At 35.1% G+C, this 24330-nt stretch overlaps 2 protein-coding genes across 4 annotated transcripts; one reads left to right on the top strand and one right to left on the bottom strand.

Annotated features, from left to right (window-relative positions):
- Positions 1–1256: 1256 nt before the first annotated feature.
- LOC129790458 (cytoplasmic protein NCK1) lies at positions 1257–9961 on the bottom strand. Of its 3 annotated transcripts, none has more exons than XM_055827943.1 (7): positions 9723–9961; positions 5876–6176; positions 5598–5802; positions 5180–5528; positions 5009–5109; positions 3455–3758; positions 1257–3380 (listed from the first exon to the last, which is right to left on the bottom strand). In XM_055827943.1, the coding sequence occupies exons 2-7, from the start codon at positions 5895–5897 to the stop codon at positions 3171–3173; spliced, it is 1191 nt and encodes a 396-aa protein (XP_055683918.1). In that variant the 5' UTR covers positions 5898–6176; positions 9723–9961; the 3' UTR covers positions 1257–3170. The 3 variants fall into 3 exon arrangements, with proteins under 3 accessions (XP_055683918.1, XP_055683919.1, XP_055683917.1); XM_055827944.1 differs by having other exon boundaries at positions 9677–9961; XM_055827942.1 differs by having other exon boundaries at positions 9865–9958.
- Positions 9962–10257: 296 nt separating this feature from the next.
- On the top strand, positions 10258–24318 carry LOC129790460 (dedicator of cytokinesis protein 7). Its single transcript, XM_055827946.1, has 13 exons — positions 10258–10458; positions 10548–10632; positions 10695–11075; positions 11147–12924; positions 13019–13274; positions 13347–13489; positions 15171–15849; positions 15921–16027; positions 17256–18345; positions 18418–18576; positions 20094–20979; positions 21035–21584; positions 21650–24318. The coding sequence occupies exons 1-13, from the start codon at positions 10418–10420 to the stop codon at positions 21687–21689; spliced, it is 6195 nt and encodes a 2064-aa protein (XP_055683921.1). The 5' UTR covers positions 10258–10417; the 3' UTR covers positions 21690–24318.
- The last annotated feature ends 12 nt before the right edge of the window (positions 24319–24330 follow it).

A 24330-nucleotide genomic window follows, 5' to 3' on the forward strand; every position in this document is an offset into this window, starting at 1 on the left:
ATATAGTAATAAATACATTATGTTAATATGGTATTAATGGTCTCGCGCTTGATTATTTATAATTGCCTTTTTCATCTTGACTGTGAGTATAAATTGTTTTAATTTTCTATTTTATAGTTAATCTATAAGATTCCTCTGTTTCTCCTTTTATTTTTTAAATTAAACCAAATCTTTTTTTTAATTTTGTAGTCATTTTTATATTTTCGAGTCATTTTATTCTTTTTAATAAAAATGGTATTTTTTTTTAGAAAATCCAACACATAAATAAATAATTTTTCTCGCAGTTAAATGTGATTTTGTTCATAAAAGTAAAATATCAAACTATAATGTCTTATACGTTCTATCATTTGGGAATATTTTAGCTGTGTTTCTTTCAGACACAGCTTTTTTTTCTATATATGGTTACTCGGTTAGACAGGGTGTGGGATAACATTTACAGTAGAATCTTGCAGTTCAGCCTGTCTTCAAGTTATCAAAAAGTTCCTTCTTTTAACGCCTTGAAGACTATTGGGGTAAACGTACAAAATTTTACGACTATCAAATTGCAAAAACGAATTTAACTGTCCGTATACTGTGACCAAAACACTTACATGCATTACTATTGGGGTAACTGACCGACCCCATAGAATTTTTTCCAAAAAAAGCAACTTCTTTCGTTCAAATGAGCTTTAATAGACTCCTTGGTACTCCCTAAGAAGTCTTTTGTCCATTTTAGAACACAAAAATTAATTTATCAATGGATTTTTTGATGATTTTTTCAATAATTTTTTTAAGGTTAGAATCGTCAAGAAAGAGACAAAGAGTGACAATGGAAGAAATTTGGAAGTTTTGTTAATAAATTTTTTTTCTGGTGGTCGGATTGACCTCAAATTTTGACACCATCTTCTCAGATAACCAAGAAACTTATTTCCAGAAGCTTGGTTCTAAACCTTTAAGATCTAAGGCGCAATTAATCGAAATATAGCTTTGGGGTCGGTCACCTACACCTCATAGTAAAGGAAGGGTTAAAGATTTTTGACAGAATCGACCTCCACTATGAGACTCCACTGTAATGTTTTACATACTTTAATTAAAAAGAACTTTTTTGAATTCAATGAGTATGATACGAGGATGTAGCAATTTTAATTTGATTTTCCCACAATGTGGGAAAGTAATTTAACGTTTTTTTTTCCAACAAATTAATAAATTAATTTAATTTATATAAATATGTTGCATTAAATGTGTTTTTTTTTGTGTGAAGCATCCATTCACTAATATTTTCTATTTTTCTTGTAATTTGACATAGTCACATTTCTAATTCTTTTTTTTTTGCTATGGACTAACAGTTTCAGATATTGCTACAATCCTACTAAAAATCATACCTAAATGAAATCTTTACATATTGACGTGAATACTTTTGCAATATTGAAGTTATTGTGAAATGTTTTCTTCCCATAAATTTAGAATAGTTTTTTTTAAAGAGTGTTTTTTCCCACGCACAATGCAGCTCTATGACTTTTCAATTTAATATTCGTAATTGCATAAAAATTTAGAGTTTTTGTTTCATTACAAATTCTACATTAATTTTTACGTGTAAATATAATGTGTAAAAAATGTCTTTTACATAAAATTATCTATGTCTAATTTTTCATTTCTTTCTTTTTCTCTCATTACTAAAATTACTCATTAGTTTCTTCTTTTATAAATCTATTTTATTCTTGTACAAAATATATAGTTACTTCAATTCACTCAAGAAAAAACGCGAAAGCAAAACAATTTGATACTGAAATTATTATCGAAATAATTAATGGAATTAACCTAGATTTTCAGGATTTTTTTTTTAAATTGCTTTAACAAATTCGCGTTTTTTGGTTCTAGGCTGACCCAAACGTAAAACATTTTATTTTTCCAATTATTCATGAATTTAATTGTTTTTCCAAGTTACAAAAATGCACCAAATTAACGTAAAAGAGGCCAAAAAAAAAACGTTCTGACTGATAAAAGTGCTCTGAAAGTATCTAGACAATAAATATCGTGATAAAAAGAGCTCATGTTTCAATGTTTCACGTAGACGTGAAAGGGTTAAAAGCCGATGAAAGCAGTTGGGTTCTAAAGACGAGAGATACAATTACCTACTATTTTTTTCTTTAAATGTTTTTCTATTTACTGTTTTGAGTCAGTTTGATTTATTTTTTATTTTTGAATGTGCAGAAGCATAAAAAATATAATTTTTGAAAAATTAAACTTTAATGAATTGAACGGAGAAAAAACCCTCCAAACGTAATGATTCTGTATTTTGAAGTATTCTATGTTTTATGAGACTGTAGTACATCTATGTTTTTGTGCTAAAGATTTAAGGAAGAATTAATCACATATTCAATGAGAATTCATCCTTAAATCTCTGTAGGTAATAATATTATTTAGATATTTTATGTTATGTTGTATTCCATTGGAATTAAACATTTCTGGTATCCGTATGCGTAAATTTAATTGGGACATGCCTATTGGGGAACTATCTTTCTACTCCCTTCGTGTAGAACTTTGACTATTGTTGGTTTAAATCTGAGCAATTTAAACTAAACATAACCCATTGAACTTTTCATAATACATTTCATTCCATCTTTTGTAGCATTTTGACTTGCGCGTTGTTTTATTCCCAATAGTTCATTAAAATATATATTAAAGTTGGATATATGTAGGTAAGTATAATAAAAATATATTTATAAATTCAAAGGTGTAGTAATGTGTATTATTATATATTTATAATTTTTTTGTTAAAACTGTTTGCTTTCCTCACTTATTCTTCAATTGAATTGAAGAGTATTTTATATATTTTTCATGTACGTACCTAACGTACTTTCCCATTAAAAGAAAGAAATATTTCTCCATGCTTACCCCTCTCTCTTCCATTTTCATTTATATCAGTTTCAATTCTCTCATAGTATGAAAATCCTGATGTTTAATAATATGTTATTGTTGATATTAATTATAAATTTTTTGTGTAATGGTTATGTTGTTTTTTTTTATTCGTGTAATTTTCGCATTTTTATGAAAATTTTGTAGGAAAAATTTTCTTTACTAAAAAATGTATCATGTAAATTAGCTATTAATTAGCAATTTATTACTCTAAATATCTTCTCGATTTAATATTAATAGAAATTAATTTAATAAAATTTTGCAAAAATTTACATTTATGTGCCATTTGCTTTTGGAAGTGATCGAACTAAATACAATTTCTCACCTTGTTTATTGGTATAGATTGGTGCTCTTTGGTAATGATCGACTAACTGATCCAAATTGTGAAATTTACGTTGTCCAATGCAGTACATATTGCCCTCAACATGAACACGAAAATGTTTATTACGTCCTGGGGCTTTAAGGCTCACTGAATAATCTCCCATCTAAAAAAAAAGAGTTAAAAGAAAAGAACATTTAAATTTAATTCTTTTAATCTTTGAGAATGTCTTTAACTCACATTTGTCTCACTGTCCCGAATGAGGAAGTCGCCATCATGTCCATGTTGATTTAACACTGTATCACACTGATTACGCGTAATGGCGCCATAATACCAACTCTTTCCCGCCAAATTTGGACGCTCAAGTGGTTGCTGCATAGTCCCCGGCATTATATCCTTACGTCGATCCACTGAGCCATTGTCAGATCCAATCCCACCACCCACTTGACCACCACGAAACGGCCCAGACAAGTACTCCGTGAGTTCTTGAAGGTAATTTCGAGGAACTAAACCAATTTGTCCCTGATTGTTCCGTGCCTTATACCTAAATCAAATATTCAGTTAGAAATTACCCAAAAAAAATATATTGGTAAGCTGACCAAGCTTACGAGAGCTGTGTTTCTTTCAGTGTACCAATTTTGTGAGAGCAAACTAGAACGCGAATTAGTTTAAATACGCGCAAAGTCGGGAGAAGTTAAAAAGTCATACGCTAATAAATCTTTAGAAGGCCATATCTCGAGAACGGATCCATAGATTTTCATAAATATTTTTTTTGTTTGAAAGGTCTTGAAGTCAGCTATAACATATCGAAAAATGAAAAAAAAAATTATGTCGCCATTTTCGAAAAATTCGAGTTCGAAATTTTCGAAAACTTTGTTTTTGATTTTAGCGCCTCTTGCGGTCATTTCTCGAAGTTGCAATGTTCTAGACATTTTTAGGGTTTCACGCAACCTTTCATTTGCGCTTGAATTGATCCAAATCGGACTTGTAGAACCCGAGATATAACATGTGAAAGTTGAAAATCAATATTTTCAAAATGGCGACATAAATTTAAAATTTTTTTTTTATAAAAAGATGTTATAGTGAGCTATAATATATCAAAAAATGAAGCAAGTCGATAATGGCGTTTTCGAGATATTCATCGAAAACTCATCGAAAACTTTGTTTTTGAATTTCGGCCCCCTAGCGATCACTTTTGAAACTTCGGATGTTCTAGAGAGTTGTAGGGTTTGTTGAGAGCTTTTATTTGAGCCCGAGTTGATCAAAATCGGTCAAGCCATTTTCGAGTTATGGTCGATTTTCGATGAAAAATTGTGGCGGCCATATTGACTAAACGGTTTGACCGATTTTCGAAAATGAGGTATCGTTGGAAAGGTCTTGATGGCCCCTACAACATATGCAAATTTCAGATTTTTAGCTATTACAGGGACTGAGATATAGCGAAAACAAAATTTTGAGGTTATTCAAAATGGCGGACGCGGGAGTGGGGGGTAAAATTTTACGTCATAATCTGACGTCTTCCAGTCGACTTTTAAACTTTGCCGTTTACCGCAAGTCTCTATCTATTACCGTTCTCTTGCAATTTAGCAAAAGGTTCCGGACGGACGGACGGACGGACGGTCGGCCGGAAAAAAAAATTTTGGCGCATACGTTTTTTGAAATGTGGTGACCCTAATTCGTGCTTATCCCAAGCTTGAGCCCGATCTGACGACTTTCGGTTTTGCTCGGTACACAAAAGCTGTGTCTGAAAGAAACACAGCTAAAACCTTCAAAACTTCTAAGAAATAATCTCACCATTCAGGATCTGCGATAGGCCTTTCAATTATTTCAAGTCTATCGCCCTTCTCAAAAGACAATTCTTGATCATTGTTGGATTTGAATGAATAGAGAGCAACCTGCAAAAGAATTTTATTAAATTTCTCTTATTTTTTTTTAATCAATATTTTACAAATCATTCATCCTTACCACAATGTCAAGAACATTTTCAGCCATTGCATACGTATGGAGTGCTTCATCGTTATTATCAATCTCCTCTGTTGTGTAATTACTTGGGAACCATCCCACGCAATTCCCACTTTGTCCTCTCCACCATCCATCATTGGATTTTTCCAAAATAAGAATTCGAGTACCTTTCGTCAGGGATAATTCATCATTTTGCACCTTCTGATAGTTATATTTCACAATGGCCGTCCCAATGGCTTCTGACGGATCCACCGGCAATCGGCGTGCCATCGTTGGGCTATCTGTCTGCCGGGATGGTGAACAATTCGGAAGGGTTTTCGATCCGGACCCTTTTTTCACTTTCTTTTTAATACTAAAAAAAAACAACGTTTTTAATTTTAAAAGTTAATAACCACATTAGTTAACCATCCAAAGAACTAACCTATCGAATAGTGATGGTTTCTCCTTTTTCACATAATTACTAGGCACATAGCCTGATTGATTGCGACTATTTTGAACACGCCACCAGTGTTTTGAGTCATCCAGTAACATGTAGCGTTCATTTTTCCTTAAGTCAAGCTCCTGCGCACCCTGAGCCGCATAATCATACTTTGCCACCACGTAGCAAACGTCTTCTTGAGACTTTCCTACAAAAACATCGCGCAAAATGAAATATTTTTAAATAATTTCAATTAAAACTTGAAATTAAAGCGAATTTACCATGCTTCAAATTACCCGCCATCAGTGATAAGACTTTGTGTTTTTTTATTCTATTCTTCGTATGTAATGTGATTTTTTTTTACATAAATATTATCAGAGTGCGTCGAATGAGTCTCCTTTTGTGGTTTGTTTTCCTCGTAGCTTGTGCCAATTTCAGCAATAACCACAATTATCACTCAAGAAATGCTAGTTATGTGAAATTCTCAGTCCAACATAAATTGTTGTTGCAATTTCGAAGGGTTAATCTTCATTGTATTTGCTTAGTTCAATACCAAAATACTCAATTAAATCGATGTAGAAACTGAAAGATTAAAGAGAAATTAATTGTATTTAATTTACTATTTTGAACGAAATATTTTAAGTTTTTTAATATTGTTTGATAATGTGGGAAGTAATTGTTGCCCTTTTACACAAACCGTTTCGAAAGCTTTTTTCCCATTTCATCAGGTGAGTAATACAAAGGGATGATTAAATAATTTCAATAAAGAGTGATTTCGAGTCAATTTTGTAATAAAAAATTAAAAATTTTGACCTTAAAACATTTTTACATTTTGTCCTCTTTGTTCATTAAGAGTTTTCAAAAATAATCATCCCTTAGTTAAGAAGACTTCGTCACAAAAATACTAAAGATGGAGTGGGAAAGTGACTGAGTTTCGTTACTCATCTTAATTAACATTATTTTGGCTCGAAATTCATTTTATATTTCATCTAAATAGAGTTTTCTCAACAAAAGTATTTCAAAAAAGAAGTTTGGGAAAGTTATTCCAAAAAAAGGTTCAGAAGTAAGTTTAGTTATTTTAAGAGGTAAATTACTAACGAAAAATATTCTTACTTCCTACGCTATAAATATAACGTGAGAACAAGTAAAATTGAGTACGGATTAAACCTTATCGATCGGCGAAAAGGAAATAAGTGTAATAAAACTTTGCCATTTCCTGCGAATTTCTATCTCATTCTTCTCTATCAGATTCATCTTCAAAATATTGAGTAAAGTTAAAAAAAAAAGAATCAAAATCATTGCAAAATGTACGTTTGACTCCAATTAGAAACTTTTTAAATATAAAGAGCTGTAAAAGAGAGCACGCCTTTAAAGAGTCTCTTTAACTAATAACTGGGAGAGTAAAATGTTTTTACGTGCCAAGGGTAAAATTTTATTGTAACCCTCATGGCTTTAAAACTTTCACTTTAAACATTACCTGATGTAAAAATGCTTACATTGTCTCATAATGCATAAAAATAAAACAAAACATGGGAATTTTTATTTAAAAGACCTCTCTTTTCACATAATAGTTTAGGAAAAAGGATCCTTTGGCTTTAATGTTACGATGTCATATTATTGCATAAATTAGTTTAATTAAAAAAAAATTATTTAATCAGAAGGTTTTTAATACATAATGTAGCACCCGACTCACTATCCAGCGAATATTAACCTAGCTCATAGAGTGAGTACCCTTAGATTGGCGGTAACTGTAACGGCTGCCCTTCCCTCGGCAACGGCTTCTGCCCCCAGGTTACAAACCCTCAAATAGGTGAGAGAGAGAGTACGAGAATCCTCAAGAGAATATAGGAGAGCACTGAGAGAGTAATTATGTGAGAGTAATAAAGAGGGGATGATGAGAGTAGAGTTAGTCGGAGCTCAGCCTTGTACGGGTATGGCTGCGCAGTGAAAGTGCTCTGTAGATTTAGTTGAGGACTACGAGGGTGGAGGTTACTGGGGGAGATGACCAAAGCCATGTGGCGCCCCCTATTCAGGGCGCCACAATAATAACAAAATGATTATATTGCTAAATGAAAAAATTTCATTCTCTCATTGGAAAAGCATTTGGAAACTTAAAGGCATTTAACCGATGTTTTTTGTACAAAAATGGTAGAAATATTGTATGAAAAGATTTTTAAAAAAGTCGATTAAAATAGTCAAAAATGCCGAAGTTATTCTGTCAAAGGTATGAAACAGTCGAAGTAGCAAAAAGGTGATTCTGTTAAAATGAGAATTAAACAGTCAGAACAATAGAGAATCAAACAGTCTAGTGCACAAGTTATTCAGTTATTGTCAATACTTGAATTGATCAAAAAGAACGAAGTATATTGGTGAAAGATAAAGACAAAATGATTCGGTCAAATTAAGTTTCTCTGAAGTTTTTCCATCTATTTAATCGGTCATAAGATAGATACCTTCTTGTTGAATAAAATTGTGGAATATCTTCCACCAAACTATTTGGTTAAATTGTTAAGATATTGTATTGTGGTAGGCCGACGTGTTATTTAGGTTGAGAAATTGGGAATTTTTTTGAAATTCTCCTTCCGGTGAGCGTCGATTTGTGAATGAGCAATTAAAACATTCGAATTGCCAGAGCTTTCGACACTCTGCGTGTCATCCTCAGTGGTCAAAAACTATTGAATTAATGCTGTGTGAATCACGTCATAAGTGAGAAATGTGAGAGCATGCTAATTATACAACTTGAGGATGCTGAAGGCACGGAACTTATAAATCTTACAATAAATGAACAATTTTTTAAAAAAATAATTCAACAACAAGAGAGGAGAGACAGAACAATAAAAACTATTGTAAAAATTGTCTATTTATTGTAAGATTTATAAGTTCCATGCCTTCAGCATCCTCAAGTTGTATAATTAGCATGCTCTCACATTTCTCACTTATGACGTGATTCACACAGCATTAATTCAATAGTTTTTGACCACTGAGGATGACACGCAGAGTGTCGAAAGCTCTGGCAATTCGAATGTTTTAATTGCTCATTCACAAATCGACGCTCACCGGAAGAATTTCAAAAAAAATTCCCAATTTCTCAAAGTTAAGATATTGATTGATTTAGTTGAACAATTCAAATTAAATTGTTTGAAAAGACCGAGCTTTGACTGAAGTACTTAGGTCAAAGATATTTGAAAGAATAATTGGCGTTTTTAACAGAAATTCTTTTAAAAGGGATATAGTGATGTAGGTAGAGTTTACCAAGGACAAGTAAATAAAAATTTTGTAATGATTAAAAAAAATCAAATTGGTCACGGTGGCCAGCAAAGTCTTCCGTGGGTAAAAGTACAACACATAGAGTAAAAATCACATCAATTAAGCCATGAATTTAAAAGTTCTTATAAGAAAAATTTCCTATAAGAACTTTTCTTATTAATTTCTCTTTTTATACAAATAAGTATCTTTTAAATAACAAAATATTATGTTATTTTGACTATGTAATAAATACGCCCATGTCTCCCCTATAATTTTGACAGCTCCACATTTCCAAAAAAAAAAAAAAACAAAATTCAATGATTTCTTTGATGTTTTGTAACAAAATGCAATTAAATTTAGGAATCTGTGTAAGAAATAAATCTTAATGAATTAGTGCGTAAGCTTTAAAAAGAGAAAGCAAGGCGACTACTACTTGTACTTGGCCAGCAGACCCCACTTTGGTAACTCTGCTGTGAGTACTATTACGACAAGGAGCCTCGCGTAATAGACTGTCTCCCAGGTCTTGTAGACGACATCCGCCGTCTCCATTATGATGAAAAATTTATAAATAAATCATTCAACATTGGGCAATGAGAACTCCACTAAGACGGGAGTTGGGGTATTTTGCGAATAAATTATCATTTTGGTCCATTTAGCCCGAAGCCGTCTCTTTAATTGTAGGGGAGAGGAGACAATATTTTCTTAATTGCTACACGAACACTCCGCTAAGAGGCCAATTGAGGTTTCTTTCCCAAAAGCGACCGCTTGCTGAGGTCAAAGGGCACAATGGGGATGAACTTTTAATACACCAAAGGTACGGATATTGTGACAAATACCATCTAAATTGCAACATCCGCAATAAAAGAAATGGATCCTCCTCACCACTAATGCACTATGGGATGGAGACACCCAGCGTACACCGACTTCTTTGTTGATTTTCCTCAGTTTCCACTGATTTTCACCAATTTTCCACTTTCACCACTTGCTCTGCGATCTTTGCTAACTATTTTGCACAATTTCTCACCTTTTTTCCAACTATTTTGTGCATTAAATGCGAAATCAACACACAATGTCACGAAACCCAAAAATTTATTAGTTCAGCTGTCAAAACAATTTTTCTCGCTGCAACGGAGAATTCCCGCGGAAATTCTCGCGAGTTTCGCGATCTCGAAAAACCGCCCGTCTATTTTCGGGACTTTTGGCATTTTGTTTTTCCTTGCTTTTCCGGCTTATCAAGATAGAATCTGCTGTATTTGATAACAATTTATGATTCATTTAGCGATTTCTAATTAAGACTTTTATCGAGGTTTTCCGGGATTTTCTTTTTCTTCATACTTAAAAGACAGATTTTTTTTCAGTGTAATAACGATCAATTTGACATTTATTGCATTTAAATCAAAAACTTCAAGGTGGTTTTGTTTGGAAATGTCAGTGAATCACAACAACAATTAATTTGGAATTAAAGGTGTGATTTATTTTGCATTTTAATCATTTTAATGAATGAAAAAACAGTTTTTATGTGATTTAATTGACATAGAAAGTTCTTTAAGTGATTTCCAAGCAATTGATTGATAAGAATGGCCTCAATGCAGAGAGCTTTTGCACAAAAACTCTCAAAGTAAAATCATTTTGACAGAATTTTCTTTTTCACAAATTTTTCAATTTTCTTTTAATAATTCCTTTTTAATTTCTTTATTCTCTGCTCAGACACCACGCATCGGAAGTAAGGAAGAATGTGGCAACGCATCAAATCTCCAATAAGAGCGACACAAGTTCCGTCTGCTCGTCTTCGGTAGATAACACTCAAAATAAACAAATTTCCGGAAGTCGATAAATTTTTAATTTATTTTCCAGATTTCCATCAATGATCAAGTAGAGCCGATTGATTACGAGGATTTCTTAGCGCAGCACTACAGTGTGCTGTGCAGAGACCCATTGCGGGGAATTCTGGACTTCCCACAGCAGGATTTAAAGATAAAAGTCATTGAACGGAAGCTGCGGACTCTTGAACACATTGTCCCCAAGGAAGCAATATCTACACTCCCACTGTACGTGCAGCAATGTGTTGACACCTTCACGAGACCCTGGAAGGTTGTGGAGTTTGCTCATCGACACTTTTCCAGCTCTTGCTGTGCCCGGGAGCGTCTGGATAAGGGTGCATTGAGCCCCATATCGCAGCAAGAGTTTGAAATTGATAAAGATTTCATTTCATTCGACGATACTTTGACCTATCGGGTAAGAAGAAATCCTTCGTCCGAAGTTTGCTAAAACTTTCAAATAATCTACAAAAGTAAATGATTTTTCAGAGTGAAAGCTGCACACCGAGTAGTCGTCAATCCATTGCGAGTCTCTCATCGGTATCCACGTGCACAGACACCCTCACCCCACGTAGCTCTTGGGCGAGCTTTGACCTCCGAAGTTCCGTCAATGATCCCCTAATTCCGGGACTCCTAGATCGCGTGGCTCCCGAAACAATTGATCAGGCAAATGAGAATCGTCGTGGGGAGGATCGTCAGGACGCCCTGTTCAGCCTCTACCCCGATTCGGACAATGAGGATGTCGTTGAACGTCGCCTGCCGGCTGAGATCCCGATGGAGCATCTGGGAAGTCGTTTTATGGTTAAATGCCTGCAGTTGAAGCTGGAGCTGGAAGTTGAGCCAATTTTTGCCTCAATGGCAATTTACGATGCAAAAGAGAAGAAGAAACTCTCGGAGAATTTCTACTTTGACATGAATTCGGAGCAACTCAAGAGGATGCTGGCATCTCACGTGCCCTACAGCGATATTAGTTCTCAGAGTAGAACAGCTATTTTCGAAGTAACCAACCCGAGTAATGATCTCTTCCTGGTCATACGCCTCGAGAAGGTTCTTCAGGGGGATATTAAGGATTCAGTGGAGCCGTATTTGAAGGAGGACAAAGACAAGTATCGTGACAAAGCCAAATCAAATGCTGCTGATTTCTGTGAGAGACTCGGGAAGTATCGAATGCCCTTCGCATGGACGGGAATCTACCTTAATAGCATCTTCAATGGTGACAATGCGGAGAAGGATGAACGCGACGGGATGACGACAACTGCCTCAAGTTCAAATAGTCTCGATAGAAAATCTTCAACAAGTAGCTTCGATCAGCTGCGGAAGAGAGCGAGTGATATGGGCACCCTAACACGACGTGGATCCCTCGAGAGACGCCTGGAGAAACGAAGATCGTGGTCTCCGGATGATTTTGCCAATAGCATTGAGACTTTTCGCCCAATTGCCATCACCGTTTCGAGCTTCTTCAAGCAGGAAGGCGATAGAATGAAGGATGAGGATCTCTTTAAGTTTCTTCCGGAACTCAAACGACCCGGAGCAGTTACGAAGAAATACAAATGCATCCCCGGATCGATAAAGCTGGAGATATCTCCATGCCCGGAGGAAGTTAAGTGTGCAATAACGCCGGAATTGGCAAAACTAGACCCCTATCCGGAAGACAAAACACGCCCGATAAAGGAAGTGCTGGAATTCCCAGCGATTCCCATCATGCAACCCCATTACTTCTACAGGAATCTCATTTTTGTCAACTGCAAAGAGTTGAATTTCGCCGCTCGTGCTGGTTCTGCACGAAATATCGCAATAAGGGTACAACTAATGGCTGGGGAGAAGCAATCTGACGCTGTTATGGCGATCTTTGCGAAGAGCTCCTGCCCGGAATTCACCTCAGAGGTGTACACAGCGGTGAATTATCACAACAAATGCCCCTCGTTCTATGATGAAATTAAAATAGCTCTACCAGCAAATCTCAAGCAAAACCATCATCTCTTCTTCACGATTTTCCATGTTTCGTGTCAGAAGAAGCCGCAGGAGGTTCAATCAACAGTTGAGACACCCATTGGGTACACGTGGATCCCCATCCTGCAAGATGGGAAGCTCAGCGTGGGGGAATTCAATCTACCAGTGATGGTGGAAGAGCCACCGGAGAATTATTCATTTATCCCACCAGATGTTCAATTGCCCGGCACTAAGTGGCTCGATAATCATCGTCCGGTGTTCTCACTAACAATTGATGCTGTCACATCCGTTCACACCCTCAATCCCTACTTGGACAAGTAAGTTAAATCATTAATTCATTTTATAATTCTCTTTATTTCAGCTCTAATTTTCAAATTTTAAAAATAAAATTCATTAAATTCCTTCCCTAAGATTCATCACTCTTTGTGAATATTTGGAAACAAGAAAAGTTCCCCCGAGAATTGGGGAAGGAAACATGGAGAAGGAGATGAAGAAGGCTCTCCTTGAGATTCAACTATCAGACATTGAGCCTCTTGTGAAGCATTTGCCAGTTATAATGGATAAACTCCTGGAACTCCTTGTAACGACGTACAAAGTTAGTGGGCAGATTTTGTCCCTCGCTCCGACTGTCTTTGAAACACTCATCTCAATATCTCAGAAGCTTACGGTAAGTTTATTTAATTTTTTTTAATGTTTTGTAAAAGGAATAAATTGAAACTTAATTGATTTAATATTTTAGGTTCTTCAGGATGATGTCTCTTTGGACAACTTTGGACGTCATCCACTTTTGAGTACTTACATCCAGTATCAAGCCTTTATTCCGCATCCCTTAAATGCTAAAATGAGAATGACGTCGAGTAAGAGTGGCGAAGGGTTCAATAAGTGAGTAAATTCTTTGTTTTATTTGATAAAATTAAGATTCTGGCGAACTAATAAGTAAGACTGATGTAGGCTATATGGATCCGGAAGGAATCCAACAGCCGTACAATTTAAAGTGCAGAAGAAGAAGAAGAAGACTGATGTGTGTCCTAGCTAATAGAACATTAACAGGAATGATAGGCCCATTGAACTATCTAGAACAGGTGCTAAGAATAGACTAATAGGACCAGATCTCATTTTTCTTTTAAACTTCTAAATGCGGATACTAAAAACTGAATTCTTGAATTGGAATTTTAAAAAATAGAACTGCCTGCGACTGTAACACAAAATAAAGGGTTGAAACAGGCTAAAAAGTTCCTTAGAACAAGTCTGATCCCTGATTACTTTAGAATCTTCTTCTAGACCTCATACAAAACGATATAGAAAGCACAAAAGTCCATTAACGACGCTGGTCCCTAGACTCTTTTAACTTACCTAACGTAAAATATAAAGTCTCTGGCTATAAGAAACATCAAGAATTTATTCCTAGTTCTTTAAGAAAAGAAACTTTAAAGAATTTTTTTGAAAGTTTGTTGGCCTGAAGAAGATTCTCAAGAGGATCGAAATGTCTAACAGGGGCTTAGCCAGAAATTTATTTAATGGATTTTTTAATCACCTTTGAAGATTTTGACAATTTATATTACAATTCCAACGATTGTTACATAACGTTTTTTAACGCTTAACCCGCTTGACGTACCTTTTTGATAGCCTAACTTAAATTTTAATTTTTGACATTTCTTTTCCTAATGTTTGATTATTTTTTTTAAATAGAAAATGCTTTTAATTTGCCGTTATTTCTATCGAATAAAATTTAACATTTTACGTTTCTTTTCTAACGTTTAACTTTCGGTTCTAAATCTTTTACATTTCTTTTTACATATTTGACATTTTATACTAATATTTGACATTCTCTTTCTAACGGTTTACGTAACTTTTTTTAAAGTTTAATTTTATTTTAATGTTTGACAGTTTGTTTCCTTACGTTTGGATATTGTTTTAGAATCTCTTTTCTAATGTTGTTTTTTTTTAATCGGAGACAGTCAATTAAAACGCACGTCTTCACGCTTTTAGCGACGTTTCGGGTAATTTTAAAACATCTTCAGGCTTTTAGCTGTATAACACCGTTAATAAAACGAAGAATTGCTTATCAAAATTGGTCCAAACTACAAGCACGACATCTTTTCTAATATTTGACGTTTTTTTAAAACGTTTATAAAGTTAATTTTCCGCTTTGACAATTCTTTTTTTTTTATTTTTTGACATTTCTAACGTTTGACGTATCTTTTCTCACTTATGACGCCTTTTTTGGCATCTAAAGAAAGAAAACTGTTCTCTGTGGGTGATTAGATATATCTTTCCTGATGTCTCCTTAACCCTTTTAGGTCCATTAGGTCATACGCTAACTCAAAGACTCAATTTTGAAAATATTTCATTTTGTATAGTTAATTTTTAAATATTGAGTCCAAACTAGTACAGGACTATGTCTTTACAATCCCTGATCATTTTATGACTACAAAGGGATATCCTCAAGGACTCACAGGATCAGTTTGAGCTCAAAGGAACCCATTAAAATTGTTTTTAGTTCAATCAGCTTGCTTGATCGATCGCGGACTTGAAAGGGTTAAAATACAATTAATTGTTGCAGGAGCAACAGTATTCCCGATCTCCATGTCCCGAGTGAATTATCCAGTCGTAGCCTCGATAGGCCCTTCCTGACGAGGACTGAATCAAAGGATATTTCCCCATCGGATGTAACTGGTCGCGATGGCCAAGTCCGGATTCTTCATGAAGAGCTGGCTTTCCGTTGGGTTGTTTCAAGTGGAAGTACTTCGGATTTAGCCATGAATAACTCGTGGATGTTGTTTGAATTGATGATAAAGTGCATGATTGACCATTTGGACATTATGAATCTCATGGATTCCCCGAGGAAGACACGTTTCCCGCATCAATTTACGGATGATCTCTCAACTCTCGTCCATTTGGTCACAACGAAAGTCATTGGGTTCCATTGCAGTGAATCCAAATTTGCTCAAGCTCTCAATTCGAGTTTGGCTTTCTTCATTTTTGATCTGCTAAATATAATGGATCGGGGATTTGTCTTTGGACTCATTAAGACTTACTACAAAGTCATGACGTCTAAATTGACTTCAACACCGGATTTGATTCACTACAAGTTGGATTTTTTGCGTATTGTATGCAGTCATGAGCATTTTGTTGCCCTTAATTTGCCTTTTGCAACACCGTATACAACATTGTCAGCCCCGTGTAGCCCTACACCGAGCATAACGTCGAATAACAGTCAGAATTCCTACGTCAGTGCTGTGGTAGGTTTGAATTTACTTGTTAATTGGGAGGTTCTAAAAGGGAATTTATGAGTTCTAATTGGAATTTTTAGCATGGAATTGATAAGACACTTTATGCTGAGCTTAGTCATGACTTTAGACAACAACATTTCCTCGTTGGCCTGGTTTTAGCTGAACTTGCTGCAGTCTTGGAGACATCGTAAGTAACTTTATTCTTTAACTAATTTTAGGATTTTCTTCAGAACTTTGTTAATTAGTTGGTATACCACAATCGTGGCCAACACCAAGTATTGTAATCGTCGGAAAAACTGACCACCTCAGATCGGGCTCAAACTTGGTATGAGCCCGTTTTAGACATCCCACATTTTGATCCGGCCAGCCTGCCGGCCGGTGGTCCAAACTTTGCCTTATATCTCGGGAACAGTAACAGATAGAGATTTCCGGTTGAAGTTTTCTATAGAAATGTGGGTGTAAAATTTCATTTTTTCGCATTTTCAAAATCCAAGATGGCCGCCGTCCGCCATTTTGAAATACCGTCAACCACTTCCCTTAGAGCTAGAGATCTGAAATTTTAGTATGTTGTAGGGCTCAGTGAGACATTTTCCTCAACAATTCATACTTGACAATCGGTCAAGCCGTTTAGCAAATATGGCGGTCTAAAGCAAAAAGTGTTTTTTCAATATAACTCGAGAACGGCTTGACCGATTTTGACCAACTTAGGTTCAAATGAAAGGTTTCAAGAAGCCCTACAAATGTCTAGAACATTTCAAGTTTCAAAAACATCCGCAAGAGGCGCTAAAAGCAAAAACAAAAATTGCCTAACTTTAAGGGGCAATATCTCCGAATCCCCATTATCGATTTCTTTTAAATTTTGATATGTTGTAGCCTGACTCAATATCTTTCATCAGTCCGAAAATGAAGAAAATCTATGTCGCCGTTTAAAAGATTTGATCATTTGAAAAATTCTTGAATTTGAAAAGTTCTAAAAGCCATATCTCTTGAACTGTCTGTCCGATTTTGCTTAATTTGGTATCAAATTAAAGGTTTTGCAAAACTCTAAAACTTTCCGGAACTTCAGAAACCTCTCTAACCATTCCTTGAGGACAAAAAGTGCAAAAAACTGTTTTGGTAGATCAAAAATCTACCATTTTGTGTTCTAGAGGTGACCTTGAAATGTATCGAAATATACATCAGATTGTAGCTTATTTCAATAGCTTTCCATAACTAGTCAAGAAATTTCTGTAGGTCTAATAGAACTTAAGATATAAGCATTTTAATCCGTCAAATTGCTAAATTTTATAAAAAATATCGACTTTGCCTACTAATTCTGCTCACAAATTAAATTACAACGCATAGACTGACCCATCCGCGTTGTGGTATACCAACTCTAATAACTGGACGCGTTATGATTGACTTTTTCTTGTTAGAAATTCATCTCTTCATGGAAAAGCAATAAGATGTATTAGAAATCTTATGACGTACCATGATCTCGATACGCGGTACGCTGAACCAGCTGCAAAAGCTCGCGTAGCTGCCCTGTATTTACCTCTCTTGGGCATTGTCATGGATACAATTAACAATTTGCACCAGTACATACCGGAAAGTCACGATCGTTTCCACAATATTGGGATTCTCGATGACTACCAAGGCCCACATGGGAATATAAATTCTCGCACAACGATTCATCCAGAGGTGGCTTATGCAATTTCCGGGAGTCGCATGTACTCCTTCTCACCGGATCCAGTGAAGAATAAGACGCAAATGAGTGTGGAGAATACGCGTCATCTACTCTCGTGCTTCCTTTGGGTGCTGAAGAATCTCGAACGGGATGTTCTGTTCATTTGGACGCTGGGCCTGGCGCCACATCGTCTCTATCAGGTTCTTCAGGTGCTAAACACCTGCTTGCCGTGCTTTGAGTACAAAGGGCACAGGAGGCAGGCAGTGAAGAGGAATACGCAGAGTTTCCGCAAAACTCCGGATATCAAGGAGAGATTGGAGGAATGTATTCGTGGAACGGGATCGGCAAGGAGTGAATTCATGAATAGGCGCAAAGATCGCAATTCGACGGAAATATTCCGCTGGAGGAAAGATCAAATGCCCTACAGGTCGCAATTTTATGATATTTCCACAAAGTCTGAGTGCGAAATGGAAGTTAATTACTCAATTGAGGGCTCCTTGGCCACGGAAATTTGTCTCATTATCCTGGATACGCTTGAGCTCATTGTTCAGGTGGCAACTTCATCGGAGATTCATCACAATCTCCTTGGGGTCCTCCTCAAGGTTCTCCTGCATGCTCTCTCACGCAATCAGAGCACCCTCGCTCTGAGGAATCTCTTTGCAACGCAACGATCACTTATCTTCAAATTCCACAATCTACTCTTTGACGAAGAAACGGACAGTTGTGCGGATTTGTGTCTTCTCCTGCTGAAGCATTGTGGGTCGCAGCTCCCGAATGTGCGCTCACAAGCAGCAGCATCACTCTACTTACTCATGAGGCAGAATTTTGAAATAGGAAATGTACGTTTTGCATCAGAAGATCTTTTTGTTTGAATTTTTTTTGACAATTTTTGTGTTTTCCTTTTGTTGCAGAATTTCGCTCGGGTTAAGATGCAAGTTACAATGTCTCTGAGCTCCCTGGTTGGGACAAGTTCAACCTTCAGCGAACAATCACTGCGGAAGGCTCTCAAAACAATTCTAGTCTACGCAGAATCTGATACAGAACTCCAGGAAACTTCCTTCCCAGAACAGGTTAGTTGAGTGTCTTTTAGTTTGCCTGGTTTGCCTATATCTCAGCGCCTATAAGAGTTAAAGGTTTGAAATTTTAGTCAGTTGTAGGATGCTTTATTACCTTTTCAACGATATCTCATTTTTGAAAATCGGTCAAGCCGTTTAGCTAATATGGCCATCGCAATTTTTTAATCGAAAATCGGTCATAACTCGAAAACGGATTAACCGATTTTAATCAAATTGGCTTTGGGTGAGAGCTCTCAAGAATTTCTACAACTTTCTAGAACAAAGTTCCAAAAATGACCGCTAGGGGGCATAGAATCAACCACAATTTTTTTTATTTTTTTTCGATATATACTCGAAAACGCCATTATTGATTTTCTTTAAGTTTTAATTAACTAGTCAGACAATTTTAATGTAAAAAGGTATTTAGGATTTTTTGGTTGAATATTTGACTTCAAAACCGAGAAAATCCAAAAACGTATTTAGGACTTTTTGGTTCAATATTTGACTTCCAAACCAAGAAAATCCAAAAACGTATTTAGGACTTTTTGGTTGAATATTTGACTTCAAAACCAAGAAAATCCAAAAACGTATTTAGGACTTTTTGGTTGAATATTTAACTTCAAAACCGAGAAAATCCAAAAACGTATTTAGGACTTTTTGGTTGAATATTTGACTTCAAAACCGAGAAAATCCAAAAACGTATTTAGGACTTTTTGGTTGAATATTTGACTTCAAAACCGAGAAAATCCAAAAACGTATTTAGGACTTTTTGGTTGAATATTTAACTTCAAAACCGAGAAAATCCAAAAACGTATTTAGGACTTTTTGGTTGAATATTTGACTTCAAAACCGAGAAAATCCAAAAACGTATTTAGGACTTTTTGGTTATATATTTGACTTCAAAACCGAGAAAATCCAAAAACGTATTTAGGACTTTTTGGTTATATATTTGACTTCAAAACCGAGAAAATCCAAAAACGTATTTAGGACTTTTTGGTTGAATATTTGACTTCAAAACCGAGAAAGTCCTAAGACCAATTTGGGACTTTTTGGTTTAAATTAAGTCTTGTTTTTGGGTACAATTTACTACTTTTTTGCATTAATTTATTACTTTTCGGTTTGAATTTAGTCCTTTTTGAGGCTTTAATGATTTTTTTTATCAGTTTCGTTCCTCAATCTGTGCCGTTTTGGGACTGAAAATTAAATACTTATCGGCATAAATTTATTCATTGATTTGGTTGAATTTACTACTTTTTGGCTTGAATTTAGAACTCTTCGGCTTGAATTTACTACCTTTCGGCTTCGCAAATCATCTTAAGTTTTTTCTTTCTAAATTAACTTAAGACATTTTTAGGGAAATAGAAACTTAAGACTGTCTGACTAGTGAATGATTTTCTAAGCATTTCTTAGGGCATGACCTTTCAACTTTTCCTGATTTTGTACAATTTCTAAGTTGATCTTCGGTCTAGTTTTCTAACACAAACACAGATCATGTAAGCTTGGTCAGCTTACGCAGTATATTTCCTTTTCAGGTTCAAGACTTATTGTTCAATTTGCACATGATCCTATCGGATACGGTTAAGATGAAGGAGTATCAGGAGGATCCGGAAATGTTGCTTGATTTGATGCATCGCATTGCAAAGGGTTATCAGAATTCCCCGGATTTGCGACTAACTTGGCTCGAGAATATGGCCAAGAAGCACATGGAACGAGCAAATCACACTGAAGCAGCCATGTGCTATGTACACAGTGCTGCTCTTGTGGCTGAATACTTGAGTATGTTGGAGAGTCAGAAGCACCTGCCTGTTGGAGCTGTTTCCTTCAAGCATATCTCCCCGAATACCCTAATGGAGTCTGCTGTGTCTGATGATGTTCTCAATCCCGGCGAAGATGGGATTTGCCTTGGGAATAGATTCACAGAAAGTGGTCTAAAGGCGCTTCTGGAGGAAGCGGCAAATTCCTTCCAAATTGCCGGGATGTACGAAGCCATGAATGATGTGTACAAGGTTCTAATACCAATTTGCGAAAATAATTGCGACTTCCAGAAATTGGGGAAGATTCATGGGAAATTGCAAGAGGCCTTCAATCGTGTTGCCCAACTTCATGGGAAGAGGGTGTTTGGGACGTACTTCCGGGTGGGTTTCTACGGAGCGAAATTTGGGGATCTCGATCAGCAGGAATTTATCTACAAAGAACCAACATTGACTAAACTTCCGGAGATTTTTAGTCGTCTTCAGAATTTCTATTCGGATCGTTTTGGACCGGAATGCGTAGAAATCATTAAAGATTCCAACAATGTGGACATTAATATGCTAGATCCGGAAAAGGCCTACATCCAAATTACCTACGTTGAACCTTATTTCGAAACATACGAACTACGTCACCGGGAAACGCATTTTGAGAGAAATTTCAACATAAGTGAGTAAAACAGAGATTTTTCTTTGAATAAAAATTGATCCGAATTGTTTTTCAGAGAGATTTATCTTTGCAACACCCTTCACAAAGACTGGGAAAGCTCATGGGGATCTCCATGAGCAATGCAAGAGGAAGACAATCCTCTCAACGGCTAATCACTTCCCGTACGTAAAGACGCGAATTCAGGTGGTTAATCGCATGCAAATTGTCCTGGAACCCATTGAGGTGGCCATTGAGGATATTCAGAAGAAAACGTTGGAGCTGGCAACGGCAACAAATCAAGAACCAGCTGATCCGAAGATCCTCCAAATGGTTCTACAGGGTTGCATTGGGACGACAGTTAATCAGGGTCCAATGGAGATGGCTCTTGTCTTCCTATCGGGACTTTCGGATGGCACTGCAGTCCCGTCGAAGCATCAGAATAAACTTCGGCTGTGCTTCAAGGATTTCTCCAAAAAGTGTCATGATGCCCTGAAGAAGAATAAGAATCTCATTTTACCCGATCAGAAGGACTATCAGAAGGAACTTGAGAGGAATTATCAGAGATTTACGGAGAAATTGGCTCCTCTCATTACTCTGAGCCCAAGTCAAGCAGCTGCTGTTACAAAGTAAATTTATTTTCTTATTTTTTCTTTTATTTATTTTTTTTTAATTTTATTTTTATTTTGTTTAGTCCGACGAATTCTGGGAAAGTAACTCCAATGAGATGGTAGACTTATCTTATTCACTTCAAGAATTATTTGTTTTACGTATGCAGAACCAAAAAACAATTCGATAAGAATTGTTAACAAATTTTATTCTTTTTACTTTAATTAAAATTAACTCCAAGTGTTTAGATAAGTAGTTAACCCTTTAAGGACTGAAATCGCAATCAATGAAGGAATAAACAGTTCCTGAAAATTTTAATCCAATAAAAAACGTCTTTAAGGATTCAAAGAATAAAAATGGATCGAAAAAACAACTTCAGCGCCAAACAGGCTTGGCCCGGTCCTGAAGGGGTTAAATGATTATGAGGATCTCTAAACAGCAAGTATTTTGAAAACTTTTTAACATGTTTTTGTAGGCATTGATTGAAACAGGATAAAACTTTATTTCATTAAGAACATAAAGGAGGTTATTCATGTCCTTGTTCATGTCAATATAGATCAATATTTTCTTCAAAGAAACGCACAGAACAATAATCTCTAAAAAGATCATAAATCAATCCTAAGGGAAACTAAGAAGAGTTTAAAAAAATTTTATAACATATATTTGCCCAAAAATGACAAAAATGACGTCATAATTTTGATTTTTCTGTATAAATTTCATGAAATATTTCATCTGTGAGTTTTTAGGGAAGTTTTTGAAAATATTTTCATTTAAAAATAATATTAAAATAACATTAAAAATAATGTTCTTTAATCGTCAAGAACATTATTTTTTGAAGAGATCATGACCTATATTGGCTTGAATAACTTCCTTTTAGAACGTAAAAGATGTTTCCCCTTAAAGTATCCCAAAGTTTAAATATTTTTGCAATATTTTAAAAATGCTAAAACGATAATTTTTTTATTATATCTTCTTTATTAAAAAATATAAGATATTCTAATTAATTTTTATTCCACAACAAAAAATGAAAAAAAAAATAGGTGTGATAGAATTTTATGTGGTTTTCCTTTATATTGTACTGAAATATTTCACAATTCAAACTTATCCGTATAGCGCTAAAGCCTATACAGTAGTATTTGCCGGCAATTGGGGTGAATAGGAATGAAAAGGATGAAAAGAAAAACGCAAAATTTATTCTTAAATCTAAATTCTGTGAGATTAGGTCTGGTTCACAGTTGCGTAGCTAGAGAAGGTGCTTTGGCGTCAAAACTTTAGTTAGAAACGAAACTTCAAACGTTTAAAAGGAAAAGTCAAATGTTTGAAAGAAACCGTCAAACATTAGAAGAAAAATTAAACGTTATTAAAAGAATATAAAACTTTAAAACAAAAATCAACAAGAAAAAGGAAATATCAAATTAAAATTAAACTTAAACTTCAGATAAGTAATGTTAAAATGTTAAAACAAAATTAGGAGAAAAACTAAGACGTAAAGTTAAAAACGTCAAACGTCAGAATTATAAAATGTGTCAAAAACTGATAATTCGAAGGCAACAGCAGTTAAATGGTTTATTTATCTTAATTCTCAAGAATCTCGACTTAAAATTCGTTCTTTTTAACCATTTTTAGCGATTTTTCTGATTAGTGATCTTTTCTCTAAATTAACTCTTTAAGGTTCGCGATCAATCAAGCAAGCTGATTGAACTAAAAATAATTTTATGGGTTCGTTTGAACACAAATAAGACATTTTTGAGAAAAAAATCTTAACTTGAAAATTTTCGTTTTTTTGTCCTTCCTGATCCTGTGAGTCGTTGAGGACGTTCTTTTATGTTCATAAAACGGTCAGGGATTGTAAAGATATAGTCTTGTACTAATTTAGACTCAATATTCATAAAATAACTATACAAAATGAAACATTTTCAAAATCGAGCCTGACCCAATGGACCTTAACCGTCCGTATACTGTGACCAAAACAGTTACGCGCATTACTATTGGGGTAACTGACCGACCCCATAGAATTTTTCCCAAAAAAAAGCAACTTCTTTCGTTCAAATGAGCTTTGATAGACTCCTTGGTACTCCCTAAGAAATCTTTTGTCCATTTTAGAACACAAAAATTAATTTTTCAATGGATTTTTTGATGATTTTTTCAATAATTTTTTTGAGGTTAGAATCGTCAAGAAAGAGACAAAGAGTGACAATGGAAGAAAAACTGGAAGAAATTTGACCGTTACACCGATTTTTGAATTCCCTCTTCTTACATTTTTTTTAATAACTTTTTTCCTGGTGGTCGGATTGACCTCAAATTTTTACACAATCTTCTCAGATTATCAAGGAACTTATTTCCAGAAGCTTGGTTCTATATCTCAATAACTAAGCCGCAACTAATTAAAATATAGCTCTGGGGTCGGTCACCTACCCCTCACAGTATACGGAGGGTTAAAATGTTAAAATAATAATTCTTCAAACACCCCCTTTGAATAAATTTCTAACTACAACCCTGTTTGTTCAGAAGCTTTATCTTCTTAGAAAGGATTCTTCATCATATAGAGCTTTTAATAATTTTTCTTTTCTTATTCACCCCAATTGACGGTACACAGTAAATTATAAGATTATGCGTGCATTAAAACATATTTTAGACATACATAATACTGCAAAAGTATTCAAAAAAAAAATTAGAAAAATATTCCAAATATTGATAAAGAATTTTTTATACTCGTGCTTTTAAATAAAAATAAAGAAATAAAAAAAAACGTAACGATGTGTTTAA

This window comes from Lutzomyia longipalpis, chromosome 2, assembly GCF_024334085.1.
Source record: "Lutzomyia longipalpis isolate SR_M1_2022 chromosome 2, ASM2433408v1".
NCBI classification, from domain to species: domain Eukaryota; kingdom Metazoa; phylum Arthropoda; class Insecta; order Diptera; family Psychodidae; genus Lutzomyia; species Lutzomyia longipalpis.